Raw genomic sequence first — 21,023 nt, 5'->3', positions numbered from 1 at the left:
TTGCTCGGAGCGGGTCTGACATCAGTGTTATTGATCTAGTATTTGCTTCCGAGAGTGACTCTGACTTCGTTTGTGATAGGCATGCACTGAGCAGGATGTCTACCAACTGGGAAAACAAGGGCTCTCAGGGAATTTGAATAATCTGGAAAAACTCTTGGAAAACTCAGGGAATTTGTCCTTATAGGAGGGAAAATTAGTTGCAGTCCTATTTAAATGGAACTAAACTCACGATAAAAACAGACTGGCATTGCACGTGTTGTACAATACGGCGTTGCGCATCCTCTCATCAGCGACCGGCGGCCTCCCGCGTTGTGCTGTCAAGTGTGCATTCCCGGCAAGACGGCAGAAAGCGCTGCGGCGCTTTGAATTTCGAAGCTTGTTGAAAGCGGACACTTCCTTGGCGCTCTGGTTGGTGGCAGAGCACACGCTTCCTACGTATCTATCGCACATGGGCTTTTCGAAGGCCACCACCTCCCCTTGTTTTCTTGTTTTTCTTCGTAGACAGCTCCGACAGGGCGGTAGAAAGTGTTGTGAGAATTCGCTATGCTTCCGATTTCCAATGGGAGCAATTCAAGTCCGAAATGAGCTCTTCCTCCCTGCACAGCGCCTTGATGGAAGTGTCCATTTCTGCCGCTGGAGATGCACACACGCAATGCAGGTGGCGCGTGGCGCAGCTTTGGGAACGGGGGATATAGTTTCACACCTTATCGCGAACTTAAAAAGAAAAAAATTACTTTTCTGCGAAATAATAGCTTTAACAATCACAAACTTCGCTACTCCTCATATTTCATCTATATGTCGATAAGAGAGAGTTATAGCATAGTGCGATCTGCTACTGTGAGCAGCTTCCGTGCACCGCCTATGTGCTCACGCTAGCATGACCTGATATGAGGGCGCGGCTGCCAGTGCGAGCGCTGATTGGTGCTGACGCAGCAGCGTGCGCGCTGCCAGGAAGCATGCAATCGCTCTCAAGGCAGTGACTGCATGCACTGTAGTGCCCCGTAGAAGCAAGTCGTGCCAGAGTGCTAAGCTCTACATTATGACACTCCAGTTACAGGGCTGGAAGCGGTGCTCCAATTGCTCCATTCTGCTCCAAACTGCTTTCCCTGCTCCATCCTGCTCCAAAATGCAATATTACTCCAAAACTGCTCCAGGCTGCCTTGATGTTCTGCCGTCAAATTTAGCAGAACACGGGAACAGTGTCACAGCACCAAGGGCAAAGATATTAACGTATCTTGCACTGGGCTTAGTAGAAATGAAATTTTTGTAAGGCAAGGAAGCATGGAGCATAATAAATATTTGTTCACAAGTAAATTTGGTATGAGCCACAGGTGATTGGAGATAGTTAATTGCAAAAAAAATCCGTTATGCATGTGACATAGCACCTCCTTCCAGCCTTTTGAATTGCCAGTAGAGAGAGTAGCGAGAGTAGCAAATGAAGCAGATAGCGTAAACTACTGCGAGCTGTTAGGAAACTTGTCCAGCTGCAAAAAATACACGTCTTTGTAATGCTTTTACTATGAAAACAAGCCAGTACTTCAACATCAAGCCCCTTTGTCCATGAAAAGCACGTCAGGCCTACGTCAGACAAAATCATACTTGAAGCTGTCAATCACTAGGAAGCTTCTCAAGAGTGTTGGAAAGGCATATGGCCTACTGCCAAGATATTAAAAATGAGCCCGAGCATTGCTCAAGCAAAGAATGATGAACTATTGGCAGGAGGCAGTGAAATAAAGCTGAAGGATGGTATATTCTTCAATGCTGTCTGTCTAAAAGCTGCTCCAAAGTCTAGAGCCGGTTCCACGCCTGTAGATCTCCTCCATGTTTACATACAAACAAGGCGATCAAGGTGGCGCTGCAGTCGTCTGTGATCCAACGGTAGGCAAAAAGTACGGGAGCGGCACTGGCGCCAAGCTTGTCAAGGCACATTATTGTGGTCTGAAGGCGCCTTTTTGGCAGACAAAATAACCAGTGTTCAAGAATTTATCAGATAATCCCAGACATAGGATCAAAAAGGATCATGTAGTACCCCATATCTAGGGGCTCTGAGTTGTATTCTAAATAAATATATAGGGGCATATGCACACGATAAGGAGCGGAAATGTCATGACCATTCATCTGAACTCCAAATTAGTATCGCTGCTCAAGCGCATCAAAGTGGTAGATTCGACATTTGAATCCATCAAGTCAAAATAGGTGAACAATTAGGTGAGACTAGGTGTTCAGTTATTAAGGACACCAGCAAGCATCCCGTTTGCTGCTAGTCTGTTCCAAGTTGTTGCTAAGGTCAGCCTTTTCATTCTTTGGCCGTTTGTCTCGTCAGAGATGAGTGTGAAGTTGGAAAGGCATTGAACTTGCATAAAGAGGAATCAGATTGGAGATTTTGCATTTCAGAAAAAGAAAATGTCAATTATCAAAAGCGTTTTACCTTAGAAAGGTGCTCCAAAACATAACTCAAATACTCCAAAACTCTCGTTTTGTTGCTCCAAAGCTGCTCCAAAATGCGCAAGCCTACTTCCACCCCTGCAGTTAGAATATCTCGGCCAGTCATGCTTTTGTCATGTCCATGCCATTGTATGACGTACTGTGACGCATCTGCAAGTCATGCTCATGCCGCGAACAATGCATGGACGTGCAAATAGCATTCAGCTTCCGTGGCTAAGGACCGCAAAATGAAACTCGTGGGAAAAAAGCAAGTGAAACGAAATTCTCCGCAAAATTATGCCCCCGCCCCTTGCTTTTCTTGCAGCTGCAGTGAGCTAGCCGCGGCTGGCAGTGTTCATGATTCATTTTTAGTTCGATTGCACGCTCATTGTAGGCTACCGTGATGACAAAGACGAGCGTTCTCTTATTGCCATCACCACTCCTACGGCTTGAAGAAAGATGCCATGACCTAGACATAATGAATGAAATGTCAACTATTGCCCCAAAGTGGGAACCACTACCACCATGGTACACCATCCCTGATGTTTGCGACCTGACACGAACACAATTTCAGAAAACACACACACGACACGAACTGATATTACAAGAATACCTGGCGCTAGAGGAAAAATATAGGAACCACACTGCATTTTATACAGATGGCTCAAAAACCAAAGATTGCATCGGAAGTGCGATAGTGCGGAATCAAACAGAGGAATCAATTCGACTTCCTCAATGCGCATCAGTTTTCACAGTCGTATGTTATGCAGTTTGTGTCGCAGTGGAGAAGATAAAGAATGAAAAAATAAAAAATAGCATTATCTACACAGATTCGTTAAGTTTGCTCACTGCATTAACCTCTAGAAATGCTATTGAGCCCCCTCATAGGAAACATTATACACAATGTAGTATAATAGTCACGGCACAAAACCATTCTATAAAATTCTGCTGGGTCTCCAGCCATATTGGGATTAGGAATAATGAGAGAGTAGATGCATGCGCAGCACGAGCTATCACAATGAAAATAAAACAAGTGAATGTGCCACATAGAGATTATATGAAATTAGTCCACGGCAAACTAAAAGCTAAGTGGCAGGCTGCTTGGAGAAATGAAAGAAACAATAAGCTGCAGTCTATTAAACCAATATTAGGAGAATGGAAATCGTGTCAGCACCAGTAACATTTCATCGAATTAGTCTTATGTCGTCTACGAATAGGGTACACACATCTAACACACAATTTTTTACTAACAAAAAATGATTAACCATTATGTGAATTCTGTGATGAGGAGCTCACTGTAAATCACATTTTAATAGCATGTACTACAAAACTCGAAGACGTGAGAAAAAAATATTTTGCCCATTCCACCCAGCACTGCTTTTAGGAGAACATGCACTTGTTCATTTTTCACAAGTTTTAACGTTTCTTAAGAAAGCCAACTTTTTACACCAACTATAGTATTTTAAACCTCTAACCCTCTATTTTATATACTTATTACATCCCATTTCATTCAGGACTGATTTTAGAACACAGTTTTGCTCATTCTTTTACAAATTCCAGCATTTCTCAAGAAATCAAATTTTTTACGACTATAATAATCCAGACACCTAACCCTCTGTTTGGCACATGATAGCCATAATTGCTTATGCGCCATAAAACCACATATATAACTAACTAACCTTATTGTCACCACCTCTAATGGCTGCGGTGCACAGAGAGCTAAGCTAGTCCATCCGAATGACTGCTTCACCTAGCTTTCACGGCCGCACAAAACCGGTTGTTTGTTGCAACGATGTCTGCTCGCCTCTGTGTTATGCCACAAAAACGAAACATCAGCCAAAAAAAGATCTTCACAGTATGGTTGGCACCAGATTTGGTCTCTTGGACATCATAGTCTGAAATATCGGACCAGAAAATGTATGTGTTCCTGTAGGGCACGTGACGGTTCCTGAATGAAGTCTGAAATATCGCGCAAGTGCGAATTATTGGAGTCCGAAAAATCATCGGCTGCTGTGTTTGGAAATGTTCGATTTGATTTTCAGTTGGCTATTTGATTTGCACCGCTGCAGGAGTAGCAGTGGCGTAGAGGCAAAGCGTCTGCCTCGCATGCGAGAGACCGTGGTTCGAATCCTGGTGCCGTGCAATTCCCGCTCTGAGGACAGGCCGCCATTGGAAAACTGACCCTGGCAACTTTTAATGCTAGAACCCTTGCTAGTGAGGCTAGTTTAGCAGTACTGTTAGATGAGCTAGAGGGTATGCAATGGGATATCATAGGGCTTAGTGAGGTGAAGAGGCCAAATGAGGCACATACAAGTCATTCATCGAAAGTATAGTAACTTGATGTTAGCCCACCGTCATGTAATGCCTCTTGTGGGCCTTTGAGGTACTAAAAAATAGATAATAATAATAATAATAATAATAATAATAATAATAATAATAATAATAATAATAATAATAATAATAATAATAATATTATACTGAAGGACGGGCATCTACGGTGTTATCGAGGGTTACTGGAGAGACCAGAACTAGGAGTACATTTTTTTATCCATAAGGATATTGCTGGTAAATTCTATAGCATTAATGAGAGGGTAGCCGGCATCATAATTAGGCTAAATAAGCGGTATAAGCTGAAGGTTGTACAAGTATTATGGGGTCACAACTACGCACAGCCGGCGGGGTAGGCGAGCTCCCGTACCAACTGCACGCAGGCGTTACTCGTACGCGATACGTGTCCCCAACCCGTGGCGCAAAGTCGCAGCCACGGCAGGTTCGGACGAAATAGGCAACGAACTGGGCACGCTAGGCAACAATTTATTAGCCCTAACCCAAGGCAACAACACACACTGCGGAAGAATGTTCTATCCAATAACATAAGAGTTCGGGTGGCTCACCAGGTCGTCGTAGTTGTCCACCGGTAGGGAGGGTCAAGATCTCCGGGTGCAGGTGAGGCAAGAAGAGACTTTCCTCTCCTAGGCACCGCGGTTTTATCCTTCTACACAAATACCGAGAAGTAATCGGTTGCTTCTCGGGACCAGACGAGAGAAGCAAGTCGTTCCTCCTCGCGTTTGGAATGTTACCCGTCCCTAGGTTACCAGCGTGATGCTGTGGTGTCGCAGCATTGTATGGGGAGTGAGGGAAACGCTAAGTGCCATCTCCCCCACCCTCTCCTGGCGAGCGCGCGTCGTCTCGTGACTCGGCTGCGTCCGTCGCCGGTTAGAAAGGACAGTGGGATGTATGTGTAACCCCACATCCTTCCCTCCTTAAGAAGCCTCCCGAATGTAGAAGCGGGCACAACCGGAATTAATCTTCTCTAGCCATCCAGGGATTGATCGCGAGGTCCTCTGGCTCTTGTCGGTATCTCCGTCAACGTCCTCGCCACGCCCCCGCCGGTCTGCTGCTCCAGGCATGGCTTCCCTTCAAATGACTATAGATGAGGGGTGTTGGCCCGAGATCAGCCTCCACAAGTGCGGCTGCGCCTCTAAGGTGAACTTGAACGCCCTGCTACACCTCGGTTGTAGCTGTCTTGAGGCCAGGTCCGTGGCCGCATCTTTCTGTGGGGCTGGGTCAGCTGGCTTCTGGACCGAGGCCACAAGTTGCGACATTGCCTCCGTGATGGTCTTCCGGCCAGGCCCTATGGTTGCGGTCGTAATGGGGCCGCAACTGCGCTATTCGCTTGATGTGATTGGTGGCTGCGGCGCAGTTCGTGAAAGCAGCCAGGTGTGCTCACGCGAGCAGCGGCGTCGTTTGGTTAGCGGGTGGGAAGCTCCGATGCGGCGTGGCCTGCAGACAAGGCGGCCAGGCATCTCGAGGTGGTTGCCGGTTTTCTTGAGCGGGGTGTGGCGTTGGGTGGCGGCTCCCTGACGATGCTGTGCGGTGGCTGGTTTTCGGTGGCGAACGACGTCGTTCGAATGTGCCCTGCTTCTTTTCTATCTACGTTGAAAAAGGTCAACAAAGATGTAAATAACCAACTTACACAGTGCGTGCTGGTTAGCGGCTCAATCCTCATGACTGTCATGATGGTTAACGCAAGTCAGTATTACGTTGGCGATTGGCATGAACGGCCCGTCCGCTCATGCAACAGCCGAGACTGCCCGCCGGCTGACATCCTCGCTCTAGGCTGCGCAGGCAGATTCTATTTCTGCCTACGGCGCAAGTTATAGCGGGACGTGCTGTTCACTGGTTGATCACAGCGCTCGTTTTTCGACTGCGGCGTGGGTCGGGCTGCGTCCTCTACCCACTCGTCTCGTTGCATATATCGTTTCAGGTCGAATATGTGCACGGGTCCGCCTGTCGGTTTCGACCACAAGTCTTCGAGCCTGTAAATGAGCGAAGAAATCTTTTCTCGCACGCGCAACGGCACGATCCATTTCGGCGCCGAAGCCGCAAACTGTTTGCTAGCATCGCTGAAAACGTGTTGGCGCCGAAGCACCAGGTCGCCCACTTTGTAGTGAACTTCCTGATGCGAGCGGTCCTACTGTGCTTTCTGCTGCGCCCTAGCAGTACTCGGGTTGTGGCGAGCCTTGCATAAGGCCTCCGTCATTTTAGCGCGCAGCTGTGTCGCGTAATCAGCTCGTGCCGATGAAGCGACTGGCGTCTTCCTGTTGTCCATTAGAACCCGGTCCATCCGATTTGGCAGCTTTCTACCCAGATTGAGAGAAGACGGCGCATACCCAGTCGATCGATTAACAGTCGACCACAAAGCGAACGTGATCTCCAGCAGATAGGAGTCCCAATCTATGTGCCTTTCAGAGAACGCGACAAGCATGTGCTTGATGTTGCGGTTGACTCTTTCCGTGGAGTTCGACTGGGCATGATAGGTGGTCATTTTCTTGTGCTTAATGCCAAGTGCATCGCACGAATCTACGAACATCTTCGCATTGAAATAGGACGCATTGTCCGTGATCAGCTGCTCTGGGAAACCAAACCTGGTGAATACCTCCATCAGCTTCTCAATGATCACTCGTGCCATCAGCTTTCTAAGGGGGAAAAGTTCTACCCACTTGCTGAAAGTGATCCGTGATCACCAGCATGAACTTGTTCCTACTCGGTGTCATGGGATACGGTCCCATGATGTCACACGCCGCGATTTGCCAGGGAGTCTGGCTGTTAATCGGCTGCATGAGGCCGGGCGGCCGTCCGCCTCATGGCTTCACACTTTGGCACACATGACATGATCGGGCGTAACGGGTTACATCCCTTTTCATGCCAGGCCAGGTAGCAAAGACACAACTTAGTGTAAGTCTTGGGGTCGCTCGCATGCCCAGCGATGCACGAGTCGTGAAAGTAGTGCAAAAGTGCTGCTCTTAACACTCGTGGTATCACCACCTTGAACGCCTCTCTTGTGTCGTTCTCGGAGGGGAACGACACAGCAGGACGCCGTCAGAATCCAGCACGCTCACGGCACTAGCAGCTGCTTCCAAGCGCTCTGCACCGGCAGCATTACCAGCTGCCCCCATGTGCGCGTCGACCGCTCCGCCCAGCTCTCGGAGCCCGTTGAACACCTTTCGACAAAATGGATCTTTCTGCTGAGCTTCGAGCAGCTCCCTCCTGCTGAACACGATCCCCACGGAACTCGCATAGTCCACGTGGTTCACGCTGTCGCCGAGAACGGTTGGTCCGCGTTCCTTGCATGGGCTATGGCTCGGGTCTGTCCCTCACTCTGGCTCGCTGTTGGATGGTCGGTTGCATGACCTTCCTCTTTCTGAACTGGCGCTCGCGAGAGTGCATCGGCCACGGCGTTGTTTTTCCCTTTTCTATAGCGCACGGTGAAGTCGTAATGCTGCAGTAACAGGGCCCAACGCGCCAGGCGACCGCTCGGCTCACTGAGCCGTCTCAGCCAGATGAGTGCCATGTGATTGGTTTCTATCACAAATGCTACCCCGTCGACGTAGTAGTCGAACTTCCGCAGAGCAAAAACTATCGCCAGGTATTCCTTCTCTGTCACCGAGTAGTTCCTCTCTGCCGGAGTCAACGAACGGCTCGCAAATGACACCGGACGAAGAACGCCCTCGTGCTCCTGAAGCAACACTGCTCCTAAGCCCAGGCCGCTCGCGTCTGTTTGAATCACAAACTCCCTGTTTAGGCCTGGTCCCTGCAACTCAGCTGTGTCCGCGAGCACCTTAATGAGGTTTCGTAGTGCCACCTCTTGCTCGGCACCCCAACTCTAACGCTCACCCTTGTTCAAAAGTTTTGTCAAAGGCACCTGCAGCGTTGCGCAATCCAGGATGAACTGGCGATAAAAGTTTGCCTATCCCAGAAAGCGTCTAAGACCGGCTAAATTTGTCGGTGACGGAAAATTAAGCAAGGCTTCGAGCTTATCACACGGCAGAATGTGGCTTTTGTCGATCGTGAACCTCAAAAGTGTTATTCGGGTCGCGGCGATCTGTCCCTTTTTCGGGTTCAAAGTGATTCCCGCGGACCTCAGCCTCTCTATACTCCGTTTCATACATCAGGTGCAACGCAGCGAAAGCTACGCAAGTTGTCCGCAAGAAAAAAAAAGGAGGCATATCACTCCGCGCTCATTTTGTGGCAGAGTGGTTCCTGCAGAAACGGGCTCTATTCTGAGCGTACACGTTCGCAATAACTTGCTTCGCGTGCCTAGACATCTTCGCAGTGCGGATCTTACAGAAGAAATGCGCACCAAAGAACCATTTTCTCAAAAAGAGATGTGCAGCGCGGAGGGCACAGCCAGCGCCATCTAGTGGCACAGCTGGCAAGGTTGCGGGGCAGCGAAAACGCGACACGGACGAAAACGGCATAGAAAACATACAAATTCAAAAGTGCAGTGGTGGCGTAGCGGTAGAACATCCGCCTCGCATGCAAGAGGACCGGGGTTCAAATCCCGGTGCCGCGCAATTCTCCACCGGATGAAAAAAAAAAAAAAATCTGTGTGTTGATGGAATTGCATCAACAGGTTTGGGGTGTGACCTGATGCCGGTGAACACCTCCGGCAACGCACTCCCTCACCAGAACAGGTATTGGCCACCCTGGTGCAGTAATTGGCCGCAACCTCCTATGATAAGCTCCATAAAACCCTGGCCCTCAGTCACCAGCGGCTGCGGAACAACTGACCACGGCGGCGGTCAGACCTGTGACGCAGCAGGGGGTGCTAAGAATACCTGGCTCCGCTGGACAGGCCGCCATTGGAAACTGGCCCTGGCAACGTTTAATGCTAGAACCCTAGCTAGTGAAGCTAGTTTAGCAGTGGCTGTTCGAGGAACTAGAGGGCATGAAATGGGATGTCATTGGGCTTAGTGAGGTTAGGAGGCCGAATGAGGCATATACTGCACTGAAGGATGGGCATGTACTGTGTTATCGAGGTTTACCAGAGAGGCGACAACTAGTAGTAGGTTTCCTTGTCAATAAGTATATAGCGGGTAATATAGATGAATTCTATAGTATTAATGAGAGGGTTGCAGGCATCGTAATTAGGCTTAATAAGCAGTATAAACTGAAGGTTGTACAGGCCTATGCACCTACATGTAGTTATGATGACCAGGCAGTTGAAAGCTTCTATGAAGATGTAGCATCGGCAATGTGAAAAGTAAAGACGCAGTATACTGTACTAATGGGCGACTTCAATGCCATGGTAGGGAAAAAGCAGGCAGGAGACCACGCAGTAGGTGACTATGGCATTGGTTCTAGGAATAGCAGGGGGGAGTTACTAGTCAAGTTTGCAGAGCGCAATAACTTACGAATCATGAATACCTTCTTCAGCAAATGCAAGAACCGGAAATGGGCATGGAAAAGTCCTAACGGAGAGACTAAAAATGAAATCGACTTGACTAGAGTGTACTGGAATGTTTTGAGTGGCGCGACTGGCCGCCACAGAGGGGGCCAGTGAGCAGGGAATGCTGGGGGTGGTTCTGCAGTCAACTGCACTTGAATGCATCGTTGTGTTCAGACTGCCGTTTCCTGTCACGCACGGAAGTGCCTGTGTATTGCTCGCGTGATATTCAGTTTCGTAAATTGTTGCTCCTTAGTGACATGCTTTATGCACTTTATGCACCAAGGAACGTCACGCGACAGGAGTGATGGTGTACCGTCTACACTCGCACTTGCCAGAGAAAGTGTGACAGGTACTGCATCTTTCCTTTCCTATAAACTAACTATAGTTATATGTAGCCCTGCAACGAATGCCAGTAAGAGGCAAGTGATAGAAGAGGAAGGGTAGGCTTTCGCCATTCTCTTCTTAACCCTTTGAGGGTCGAATTGTTTTGAAAAAAACTTCCCCAGATGGTCAAATTACTTTATTGCGAATTTTGAGTGTTCAATATGAGTAAAGTCAGGGAAAAGTTGTAGAAAAATATTATGAACCGTATTTTAAAGTCAACATTGCTCCAAAGTGCAAACTCAGGAACCTCAGGAAATAACTAGGAGAGCAGGAATACCTGGTGAGCCTCCATGATAAATAAGCTAACAGCAGCCCCAATAAAGATGAATATCCGTTTCTGCCTGAGTGGCCATAAAAATAAAAATCAAGTTTTGCCTGCCTACATTGCGATCACAAAGTGGGGGGGGATAACCAAAACCACGCAAGGGCCTTGCCGCAGACAGGGCCACAAGCTGTAGCTAGGAATCGGTTCTGTCTATTCCCTGCAGGGAAGTGCCCTGTTCATCCCCTGCAGAGAAGCGCCCATAAAGATAGAAATCAAATTTTGCACTTCTCACATGTTGCCAAAGCTACAAATCACTTATTTATCTTCTTTATCTTCCAAGAATGCAGGGCCATAAATTTCAAGCACTTCTTGTAAGCCCTAGGGGGTGGCAGCACCTCCCAGTGAGCATGCATCGTCATTAGGATGTGAAATTTCAAACCGAGGATTAAAACCATACTGGTACATCAAAAACCCTGTGGGACAGAAAATCGCCGCCGTAAAAACCCTCAAAGGGTTAGCAGACATCTAAGCGACCCTCTAATATTTTTATTTTCCTTTCTCGAATTTTGGAAATCGTGCAATGAATCTTGCTAAAAATCACACTGAAATTTTAGAAACGACAGCAAAAAATTTGCGACCATCACTGACAAAAAAAAAAATGATTGACTGTTTTGGATTAATACTACCCCTACGTCCTCGTGAGGGGGATCTGAAACCTCCCAAGACTCCCCTGGCTTTAAGCCCTGCACACAATTATGTAAATGCCTAGTGCGTAGTACAATGATTGCGATGTGTGCTGTGGTCACAAGGAAGACTTTCTGTACCCTATTTTAACCCAGCAAGGTAGTTTGCTTCCGAGCCACATCACGTTGGAGCCACACCGCGTAGCTCATAATGAATTCTCATTGTTTCAGATCTCCTGAAGGTAAAATGTTTGGTCACATCACCCCGTGAGCTCCAACTTTTCACACAGGCTGTAGCTAGTAAAACATTGATCTAATAGCCACTTTCCATGAACTTGAAAGAAGTGTTAACGGCTCCTCTTATTGACTACATCCATGCATGAAGAGCCTTTGTGAGCTCAGATCAGGGGTCCAACAGCTTCGCCATTTTGATACAGTGGCATATTTCTGCATGTCAGGAAACATGCAGCAGGCAGATTTTGAATTCCGTAATGCCGCAGTGCAGCCCAAGACTGTCAAAATTAAGGTTTACGGGCACCGGAACATCGAAGTGTTGTAAAGTCTGCTCTGTGCACGAAATTTATAGCTTAATATCCTAATATCGTGAGTCATTGCCCACCTCGTCTTTAAATATCTAGTCAAAACTACAGAGTCATCACTAGCCCCTTGAAAGTGTATATCGCCAGCAGAGGACGCGCTCGCTCATCACTTTTCTTTGCTTACGACTTGCTTTCGTATCTGTTTTCAGCATTTACCCTTTCGCCTTTTGGTCGCTATTTTCGTTTTTTTTTTTTTTTTGCTGTGTTTGATTTTGAATCACTGTTTTATTTTTTGATACTGCGCTCGCTTTTGGGCACAGGCTGATAGCAGTCACAGCTTCGAATTGGGCTCTACTGGAGCTGCTGTCGCGCGACAAAAGCTGTGGATTTCGCAGACAGTAAAAAATTGTTTTAAGAGTCTTATGAGCAAGATCCCCTGATATAGATTGTCAAACCGCGCTAGTTGCAAAAAAAAAAAAAGCGCATTCTCTGGCTTTTTAATTTTTTTTCTAGTTCTCTATTTTATTTTTTTTTTTTTGCGCCATGAAGCTTGAAAAAAATAATCTGCTTGGTCTTATGGCTCGCATTTTTTTGTTGCATGTGTGATACCATGCCTTGCAGTACAAAACGCTTATTTATAGAAAGAGGTGCATGCCGGATTCCTGAACGAAATATGCCAAGCACTTGTGATAAGTGGCCCTTGCTAGATTTTCCTTGGACGACATCCATACGATCCGATATTCATTTTTTTTTTTTTTGTCCCAAAGATAAGGTTTCTTCTCTGTTTAACAGCTCCAAAATTTGAATTCATGCTGCAAAGTGCAGTTCTTTTTCCTGTGAGCTGCTCCAAATACGGATTTTACTGCTCTGAAACTAGGTTGATTTTGATAAAAATGTAAGTGGGGGTAAATTTTTAAATTTGAATCAATTTTTTTCATTTCCTGATAATTTTGAGTTTTGGCTGATTTCAATATAATACGGAGAAATAACGGACAAGTCTAGAGCTTTAATTTTTTCCAGAAATAAAGAACAAGGCCTGGATAATATAGACAATAAGTTTGAGTGGCAACAGTTTATTGAGTCCTGCTAGAATTTAGGGTTGAATATTGCTAATTTTCAGAACAAGCGCTAGGTATTATATTTATTTTTTAATTTTAAACAATAAAATGCAACAGCTTTTCTATCTAATATATCTGAGGTACAGAGGATTCTTGAGAGGGATCTTCATAAAAATTGAAGATGTTTTTTTAAGCTGGAATCAAAGTTGCCCCCCTTTTTTGCTGTTTTCAAATTTCGGGCGGTTCTGATGCGTTGTAGAGAACACACCTAGCAATCTAGAGCCCCAAATTTTGTTGGAAATTAAGAATGTAACCAGAATAATAGAGAGAAAAAGTTTTAGTGCAAAGAACTTCAGGAATCGTGCCAATATGCAAGGTTGAAAAACATTTTTGCAGCGTGCCGCTCCTAAAGCACAGTTTGTCATTATTTACTAAACTGATTGCAAAAACAAAGTGGCTGTCGAATAGGTTTTATTACAGTAAAAGTTGCATAGATTTAGTGCGTAAAAAGTAATAGATGACAAGATCCTAGTGCAGAAGGAGCAGGTCTCCAAACTTGGAACTTTTTGAAATGGCAAAAACGGCGTTTTCCACCTTTCGTGATATACGATTTTTTCCTGAGAAAACTACGATGTACTTTGCAAAACTAAGGTCCATGCTTTTGTGTGGAGACATTTGTCCACCAAATATAAAAATTACAGAGAAAAAATGGTCATAGCACCTCGATTACCCTTCTTATCTGAACACACCCATATAGGTAAATAATTTGGATTGGGTTTACATTTTCTCAAATAGTGTTTCCTTGGTTTCAAGTGATTCTATCCTGTATATTTCAGTTCATTGCTTACTTAGTATGATTCAGTTGTTTTTCTAGTTGAATGGTGAGTTAAAATCACAGTGTGGTTCACATTTATTTTGGCTAGAAAATTCTAAATGCTTGCTAAAGGTGTTTTACCTTAACGCATTGTCTTGTTATTTAATGTTGACTCTTCTAGGTTGCCTGTTTAAATTATCGCTTTGCTTCAAGTGTTACGGGTCAGATTTGTGTTGCTTCAGGAGGTGAGTAGCTACAATTAATTTTCTGAATGGTTCTTGCAGGAAGGCGTTGCCAGTTCCAGGTGCGGAGCGTGCACGTCTTCGTAGGTGCCCTCTCAACATTAGAACTACTCCCTTGCCACCCCAACCTGTTCACCCTCTTAAACGTTTGATGGAAGACATCTGGCTTCTGACTAACGACATATGGTCAGTGGTATTTTGTGGTTCCAGGCACTGTGTGGTTGCCCCAGTGCAGGTTTGCACTAGTACTGGATTTATAACTGAAGTGCTGTAACCATAGGGACCGGACAGCAAAACGGGTGGCGCCGCCTCTCGGAGCATCGCTCAATCACCGGAATGCGCCGGCCCCGGTCGGCGCATTGCCAGCGCATTGGAGGGTACTGTTTGTCGTTGGTTTGTGTGGAAATTGGAAATCCTAAGGTTTAGATGACGTGCCTGAATATATCCTCAAGAGAACAGAAAGTTGGGCTAGTTAATTGTGTGAATATGTCCAGTGAAATGAAGTCTGGTCGAACAAGGCTGAAGAAACGTGGTGCGTTGTTGGCTCCACTGGCAGCTACGCAAACTCGTCGGACGTTTTTAAGTCGATTCATTTCTACGGGTTTCCACAGAAACATGAGTGGCGGGTGACCTAAGCATGGTTCTTTGAAAGGCAAAGGCACGAATCTACATATTTGGTTACTGTGTGGTCATGGAAAGTGCCGAACTTTTTAAATTCCGCTTGCTACCGGATGCTCTGTGCCTTCTGTTCCCCAGGAGTGACGGCACGAGAGTCTCGGAGCCGAAGCCGCACTCCTTCATCTGTAGTCACTTTATTGACAATTGGAAATCGAAGTAACCCAACAGCGTAAGTTACAACGCTACCATTTCCCCGCCTGTGTACAAGAAAATCCCAGCACGGAAAAAGAAAAGGCAGCTCCACCATCGTCGTTCGGGCTGCGTTACGATCTTCAGTGATGGGCAGAGACAATGTTTGTGCGGATACTTTCGCTGACATAGTCAAAGATAATTTACTTTTTTCTCTTAAAGGTCCACGGAAACGGCCCCCAAGAAACCACTGATAAACGTGTTCAGTGTGTAGAACACATGCTTGTGAGCATTAACGCAAAGTATAACTCCTTGGAGCAAAGCCAGCAATTTATTATTAATTTTTAAAAACAGCGTTTTTTGAAATTCGCGGGCAGAGGGAATGTCGCTTGGCGGTGTCGCATGGAACTATTTCCTAATCCCGTGACGTCACGGGTCGGTTGACTGGCAAGGCTTGCTAGAAGCTGCCATTCGCTGCGGTCACTGCAACCATGACGTCACGAACACACTTCCGGTAGCTGCGAAAGTCGTCTGCTCGTGCGCTGCTCGAACTCTGTGCGGGCTGTTACAGCTCGCCGCCCTTATCGGTTAGGTGGCCATTGCCCATTAAGTGCAACAACCGAAGCGACGCAGGGATCAGCAGAACGAAGCTGCATTTACAAATATCTTATTTATATAACATGGTTTCAGGAGTATCGGAGTGTCGTCCGACGAGGCGTCAACAGCACGATCAAGCACCGCACGATGGCAGTACCTCCTCGACCGCCGTAAACACCGCCGCTGTGGCCCCTCCTCCCGCATACCGTACGCGAACGACCCGGCGGATCGTTAGCACCAATGTCCGAAATAAAGCGTGCTAAAATTTGTTGGCGTCTGGAATATTGAGCCGAATATCAAGTATGAAGCCCTCGTAAGGATCGCTGACCAGCAGCAAATTGCTGGTAAGAGCGATAGCCGTGATACAAGCTAGTTTCTGCTCAAGCCAGCTGCCGCTGGTGCATTTCGGCTGATCCGATCTGCTCGTACTAGCTCTGCGATTAATGCGTCGGCAGAGTTAATCCTATAATTATTTTACTATGGCAGGATGGGAATCACTATAAGGCAGTTTCATAAGTAGACGATTTACGACAATGTTGATCATGTTCCAAAGCGTCGACCGCCGCGGCTTCGAAGCGAAACAATAAGCCTAGCGACGACTAGGGACGGTCACGCACGGCGCCGGCGTTCGCCGCGCTCGCACGTTCCACCCCCGCGGTAATTGTGTAACGTACCTCAGCCTGCTCGCGGCATCCCGTGCTGCAAGCGTTGCAAACTCGTGTACTTTCATAGCTAAGGCCGCATATTTTTTTGCGTTCTGCTCAGCAACCAGCCGTTCAAACGATACTGTATGCACGACAAGGCTTCAGTGCGCAGTCGCTGCTCTGTCGGCCGTAATCGAATACGTCGGGCGGCACCATAATCTATACATCGATCTTTAAACGTGATACAGTGGGCAAATGAATAACTTTGTGAAGCAGACCCGCTCGTACGTTTCGCGCACTCGGGCGCCGACGAGTAGCTTCCATCAACAGACGCCGTCATAACCTCGGTTAACGACGCAAACCGAGGTCGTCAAGCTCGGTTTGCGGTAACCGCGGTTAGTTGTGCAACCATGGTTTGGTCCGCCGTGTAACATAGGATAACCACGGGTTCGCGGTTACACTAACCGTCGCTGCGCGAACTGGCGAACTCCTCAGGCGTGTGCAAGCGAGGACGGGTTGGCGCGAGTACGCCAGCGACCGAGTGCGCGGCAACCGGAAGTTCGTTGAAGTGACGTATGTCTGGGCGGAGCTTTGAACTTGCTTGTATTCTTTGTTTTTTTATGGCTCCTTCGGCGTACGAGTTGAGGGGGAAAATTGGAAGGGTCATTTTTAATCGCCAATATCTCTGGTGTTGCAGAAGCTAGATCGAAAATTTTTGCGGGAGAATGATGGGTGGTTCAATAACTATCAGTGTTGTGGCGTTGTTTACCCTTCTTTGTGACCCCTTTCTGGGGACCTTTAACAGAAAGAGCATATAGGATCGAGACATGAACAATTCCTATTGGTATGATCTTGTCATTTTTCCTCTTTTCGTTTGTCAACCAATGAAAATGCGCTGAGAGCTCTGCGTTGATGCTCTCAGAATTTGTTAACATTTGTTTGTGGCATGTCCATTTCGCCTAATAAAATCACTCATTTCACAGTTCAGTCAATACCGCACGGTCACAAAATCTGCTATCCGCTTCATGTAAAAGTCCAAAAAGAAAAAAAAATACAATTTAATTTGTGGAAACGAGCATAAACGTAGCATTTTTTTTTTTTAATTTCGAAGGCCGTGTAGCAGTTTTTTTTTTTTTTTTTCGCATTCACGTTGCACCTGACACGGCTTTACGTATTTTCTCAGCAGTGTCCATTTTCTGGCCCGCCTAAATACATGTGTTTCTCATCGGCGTTTTAGTGAACGTGAGATTTCCTGATTGTGGCGTAATATGACAAGACCATTTTACCTCTCTCAGAAATTGCTTCTAGGTATGGCCAATGTAAACAGATTTAGCAGTAGTCCGGCAAGCTGCAGTGACAAAGTTGTAAAAGGAATGGCTTTCAGTTATCCGGATTCCTTTACGTGCAAATAGAAAACTACATACATGGTCGTGTCCCCTCACACTCATCAGGTATCGAGGTCAGCTAGGTATTGGCCCCGCAAGTTCGTGGTACGCTGAGAAAGTAGACCACCTTAGCGAACGAGCCATCAGAGGGATTCATTTAACAATAGAATGCTCTCTTAGTTGTTGGTGGCTTATCTTACAACACATCACACTGTGTTTTTTTTTCTATTGTATTTAACAGTTTGACAGTATTGGACTATTGCCTTCATTTGTTCAAGGCAGGTGCAGTCAATCGCATTGAACTTCCTGCGCTGAGAGAACGCTAGCAGGAAATTTAATTTCTTTTTCTTTTCACAACCTCCGCAGCATGTCGGGAGAAAGGCATGCATAGTATAATATTTTCTAAGTCAATTATATGTAGCAGCTCCGACGTGTTCAACAAGACCATTGCCGTATATGTAAAAATGATGCTGAGGTGGTATTACTCATTTGGCTTATATTATGATTAAGTTTGATGGTTTCAAGGCCGGGTTCAGTGAGCTATTGTAGCGTAATTGTGCGGGAAGTCATGAAAGTATATGTGTGTTTGCTATTCCAACCATAAATAGGATCCTACTTTTGTCTTCCTTGTTTATTTTTCTCCTTTTACAGCTCTCGTTGCAAGGTTGAAACTGGAATGTCATTCGCTATTATTCTGCTCTGAATCGTTTGAGCCTAGCTATTACCAAAAAAGACAGGTGCAGCATCTTTTTCATTTTACACGAACGCTGACCATTACAACTACCACTACTACACGGCTACACAGCTCGGCGGTATTTGATCTTCAGGCAGATTCCGACTAGACCTAATATAAGGTAGACATGCAGTGCAGGCGCAATTCCCGTCTTCGAAGTCGCCTTAACAAGTGCCTAACGAAGGTGTTCCTAGCGCATGCTGAAATCACGCGCGCGGCATTTTCGAGTATATAACAGAAATACCATGCGCCGGGCGGTTAAAAAAAAAAAACACACACACAAAAAAAAACAAAAAAACATGCACGCCCTGCCGAGAACGGCTCTTTTCTTTTTCAAGATTTCCCCGTCAAAAAAATACTCCTTGCGATTACTCAACGCAGCTCAAAGCTCTCAAAGCCACGCCGCAAAACTACGGGTAGGGACAGGCTCAAAAACACCTCGCAGAACGGAAACGACTGCACCGCTCAGCTGCCTCGCCATTCTGCTGTTTCGGCACTCTGCCGCGGGTGGCGCTGTTCCACCGAGGCGACGGTGGCGCCATACAACGGGCGCCCGGTCCCTATAGGATGCAAATAATACAAAGCGCTGGCTGATCTTGTTTTGTCGTCGACCTTGTTTAAATCTTATTCGAAATTTTCAGTGCGATTGCATCGGAACAAATGATATTACCGATAGATGCCAGTCCACCACTGTGATGAGCGGAACTGAGACCGGCTACTATATTTTCTACTGTATACGAAGCACCTCTCATATCTATTAGATGCCTTTGCGCCACATTAAAACTGATTAGAAAGATTTAAGCAGCTCTAAAGCTGTCTGCACTGCGCCCACATTTTATTAGAGACGTTGCGCAAAATGAAAAAAAAAAAAAAAAACGCATATAAGATGCGCTGTTGTATTGGGTGCGAGCGCCACCACTGGAGCGAACACTGCTAGTGTCGACCTAGGGGAGAAAGTGGGATCACGTGACTCCTCTTACTGTTGCTGAAGCAGACGCTCGATTGAATTTGTGCGTTTTAAAAGCTAATAGTCGAGTTTATTTTTGCGGTTTCGGTTGATATAGAGTGCCAGCCTTGCGCTTTTTGATCTTGCATTATTACTCAGGCTTCAAGTTTATTTAAGCTGTTGCTACGGTCTGTTACTGCTCTGTACCCAGACGTAAGCTTGGGAACCAGGCGCAAGCTGCCCGAAACATAAACTCACAGAACCTTTCTTACTCAAAATTTGAATGGGCAAGTCAGCAAGTTATCATTTCTCATGTTGTGCGCAGCAGGCATTTCAGTAAGCGATATTTCGTCCATAGAGTTGGCGCTAAAAGTTTGGTGAGCGGCAGAAGAAACAGAGTGCGCATTTTAATTTGCGCTTATCACTTGTGAAGCTAACGCTACTATTGCCTGAGGGATGGAAAAGATGCTGGCTTCTTCATGAAGCAGTGCCCTCTCAAAGAAAGGAGGGATTGTGCGAAGGCCAGAAGGTCTCAAATTATTCTAAATGAACGCGTTGACACGGAGGTTTCACTGAAGTGAACTAGAAGATTCTGCCGCCTCGGGCAACGGTATGCATTGCGAGTTGTCTCAGGCAGCGTCTCCAGTACAGTGTTGTAATTTCAAATGACAGAGTCCATGAATAAACGAAAGATACAGCATTGCATGCATGCTGTGATGTACTGATCGAGATATGTGTTAAAAAAAACAAAAAAACTACCGTGCGCGGGGAAAACGAATATCCGCTCTAACCAAGAGTGCCATTGACGGTAGTCAGTGCGCAATAATTCTTTGTGTGGAACGCACGTCTTTACACTTGCTAAAAATTTAATCCATGTCATCCCCACAGTCAAGCTTGTTTGCTCTACTACGTTCAAGAGAGCAGGTGAAAGATGCCGCTTCTGCCGGCGCTATGCGAAGGCACTCAGCATCTGTCAGGCTCCTGACGTCCTCTACTCTTGCAGAGGAATCCTATTACCTGTGCAATGACTGCTTACATCTGACTGGTTGTGTGGTAGCTTCAGTTGTTATTTTTTTTTCTTAACAGTAGCAATGCTGCAGCCGGCGTGCGTTGTCGTAGCTGTGAAGCTCGCCAACTTCGATAACTCTTATTCAGTGAAGTGCTTTTTTGTCGAATGAGTGAGTCTCGCACCTCAAAATAAGCTGACCCAGACCGAGGAGCATTTTAAATAAATAAATAAACATTGCTAACACACAACCAAACTGCCTAGGAAAGCATCCTACAGCAGCAATTCAACGTGCGTTATCCCACTTACTTCGTCATGCGGGTACTTCCTAGAGGTGGCGCCACGGTATGTCTTTGCGCCCAATAGTGTTGGGGTCGCCACCTATTGACTTACCAGTGGCACCTTCTAAGCTGTAGCCCAGCTAGGGGTGATTTGAGTAAAGCAGTTTTGTGTTTGGTTCTGGAGCGCCGTGGTTGCTTGGCTCTCTCTCCCGACCTTCGTGGCTTGAAGGGACAGCAGCATGAAAAACTCGTCCTGAAGCAGCTCTCAGCGACTGTCAACGGCAAGAAGGTGCTTCCGAACGAAAGTGCCCAGCAGGTACAGCGGGCCCAGTGGCTAGGCCTCACTCTGCAACCACCAGATGCGTTCGACTTCTGCAACCCAGCAAGTTTGTCTTCATGGAAGTCTCGCTTCGAGGACTATGCCGTTGTCTCCGAACTATGGAACGCTCCGCAAGGCATGCAAGTATGTACACTTTTGTACTG

General features: G+C 46.4%; 1 protein-coding gene across 2 annotated transcripts in view; it reads left to right on the top strand.

Annotated features, from left to right (window-relative positions):
* LOC146183174 (uncharacterized) overlaps positions 1-21,023 on the top strand; it is a 124,251-nt gene that overhangs the window by 33,158 nt on the left and 70,070 nt on the right. For both annotated transcript variants that reach the window (XM_084608697.1, XM_084608696.1), the window contains exon 3: positions 14,184-14,327. In XM_084608697.1, coding sequence (XP_084464823.1) covers positions 14,184-14,327 — 144 coding nt within the window. The remainder of the gene's footprint in view (positions 1-14,183; positions 14,328-21,023) is intronic.

Source organism: Amblyomma maculatum, chromosome 7, assembly GCF_055883805.1.
Source record: "Amblyomma maculatum isolate TAMU_Amacu chromosome 7, ASM5588380v1, whole genome shotgun sequence".
Lineage (NCBI taxonomy): Eukaryota > Metazoa > Arthropoda > Arachnida > Ixodida > Ixodidae > Amblyomma > Amblyomma maculatum.
This window is presented reverse-complemented; position numbering and strand designations above follow the sequence as displayed.